This window comes from Anopheles aquasalis, chromosome 2, assembly GCF_943734665.1.
Source record: "Anopheles aquasalis chromosome 2, idAnoAquaMG_Q_19, whole genome shotgun sequence".
Classification (NCBI taxonomy): Eukaryota; Metazoa; Arthropoda; class Insecta; order Diptera; family Culicidae; genus Anopheles; species Anopheles aquasalis.
Window position 1 is genome coordinate 3820461 of NC_064877.1, and position 2040 is coordinate 3822500.

At 48.2% G+C, this 2040-nt stretch overlaps 1 protein-coding gene across 2 annotated transcripts in view; it reads left to right on the plus strand.

Moving 5' to 3' along the window:
- Positions 1-351: 351 nt before the first annotated feature.
- LOC126570946 (AP-1 complex subunit beta-1) overlaps positions 352-2040 on the plus strand; it is a 6147-nt gene continuing 4458 nt past the window's right edge. Inside the window, exons 1-3 of one of the 2 annotated variants that reach the window (XM_050229101.1) lie at positions 352-477; positions 1161-1293; positions 1362-1532. In XM_050229101.1, the coding sequence (XP_050085058.1) occupies positions 1186-1293; positions 1362-1532 (279 nt within the window). In that variant the 5' untranslated portion in view covers positions 352-477; positions 1161-1185. Of the gene's footprint in view, positions 478-911; positions 1051-1160; positions 1294-1361; positions 1533-2040 lie in introns of those variants that run through there. The other variant, XM_050229099.1, reaches the window with a different exon arrangement.

A 2040-nucleotide genomic window follows, 5' to 3' on the forward strand; every position in this document is an offset into this window, starting at 1 on the left:
AATGAAATTATGCTTTTGCGTGCTTCATATTGATCCGAAATATCTTAGTGGGCGGGGCTACTGGGTACAGGGGTACGGTAGGATGACACACACACCATCGCAAAAATGCGTGGAAAATGGCACCAATACATGCGCAAAAGCCCTGTAAACAGCAGCAAGATTTCTACCCTGTTAGCGCCCTGTTAGCGCCCTGTTAGTCTCTTAACAGGGCAATTTGAGTGGCGGTGAGCGATTTCTGTCACACGGGTACACCGCAATTCGAAGGTTGTGGCGTAATTCGCAGTGAAATGGCAACACTGCTCTAGTAACTCTCTGCTGTGTGAGTGATGTGGACACTGCCTCACGCTCACTCACCCAAAAAAAAACGGGAAAGTCGGAAAAAGTGTCCCAAGAAAAGTGTATTTTGCCCGTGAAATTCGGTTCTTTAAACTACAAATCCCGGTTTATCGCACGAAGGGAGTTTTGGTAATCTCGCAGGTATAGAATGCATGCATTTTTCACAGCAAAAAGTGTGTGAAAATCACGGAACAAATCCGACCCGCTGCTGGGTGATTATCGATTTCGTGGCTCATCTCATGCTCGTCGTCGTGTGGGCTGAAGTTTTGTATCATCCTTTTATCGCATCCGCCCACTACCGTTCTGCAGCATAATCGCCAGCGCTGTATGCTTTAAAATGGACACTTTACTAGACTCTTATGCATGCGGCACTGCGGGCGACGATTGCACATAATTGAGAGTATTTTATCGTGACCCCCAAGGCGCAGGACGCCACAGGGCGGCCCCCTTCCCCCCACCCACACCATCCCTCCTGTTAGAATTGCACGGCCCCAAAGGGCTTAGCGCCAGCCGAGAGGGGATTCGGGCGTTTGCACAGTTGGGATCGGTCGCCAGTTGTTTACGGTTGACAAACGGGTCCGGTTCAGCTCGCCGTTGTCGCGTAGTTAGTGGAATGTGCACATTTACGTTGGTCTGCTATCGATATCGAATCTGTTAAAAGTTTACGACGCGGCACACCCGTACAATCAGCATGATTCCCGTCGCTCCTATTCAGTAATTGTCGTCGGAGGCACACTGGCGGAAGCCTCAAGAAAATTGCCGCCAGTGGAAGGGGGTGGTGTAACATATTTTCACAACGCTTTCCGTCTTTTCTCATCCCTCAGGCTACGGATATTCAATTCATCCGGGATGACGGACTCCAAGTACTTTACCACCACGAAGAAGGGCGAAATCTTCGAACTCAAGTCGGAGCTGAACAATGATAAAAAGGAAAAAAAGAAGGAGGCTGTTAAAAAGGTTTGCAAAGCTTACTGTGAAGGATATTAGGAACCGTTCCGTTCTGACGAGATTGTGTCGTTTTGCAGGTCATTGCCAGCATGACCGTCGGCAAGGATGTATCGGCACTGTTTCCGGACGTGGTCAACTGCATGCAGACGGACAATCTGGAGCTGAAGAAGCTCGTGTATCTTTATCTGATGAACTACGCGAAATCACAACCCGATATGGCCATCATGGCAGTAAACACGTTTGTTAAGGTAAGTATTTGCGTTACTCGCCCATTCCGGTTCACCCAGCGCCGTCATGCTATTGGCGCTGTCTCGATCTCGCAATCCTTAGTTCAGGTTCATATCTTGCTTCCTATCATTTCATTACCATTGATCATCTGATCGGTTTTGCTACAGCTAACATTTCATCCGATATAGCGAGGCCGTGCCTGTTTTTCCCCTATCCCTGTAAGACCCGGAAGTTGTTGGTCGTTTTTCGTAAATCTTCGATTATGAAATAGCCAAACTCTGGTTATTTTGGTATTTGCTGCATTTTGCCATTACTAAATTTTGAACAAAAGCCAAAGCCAGCTGCAGGCTGCAGGTATTATTAGTCTAAACCGCTCGGCCCGTCCCGTATTGCAGAGTCAGGTATCCCGCTCCCTTTCGTATGAAGCTCTCTGTAGCTTCCGGTTTCCATATGATATCTAAAGCGGCCCTTACGTCAGCTGACTGCAGAAAATCACACCTTATCGTTCGCTGCTGCTGCTGCTACTGA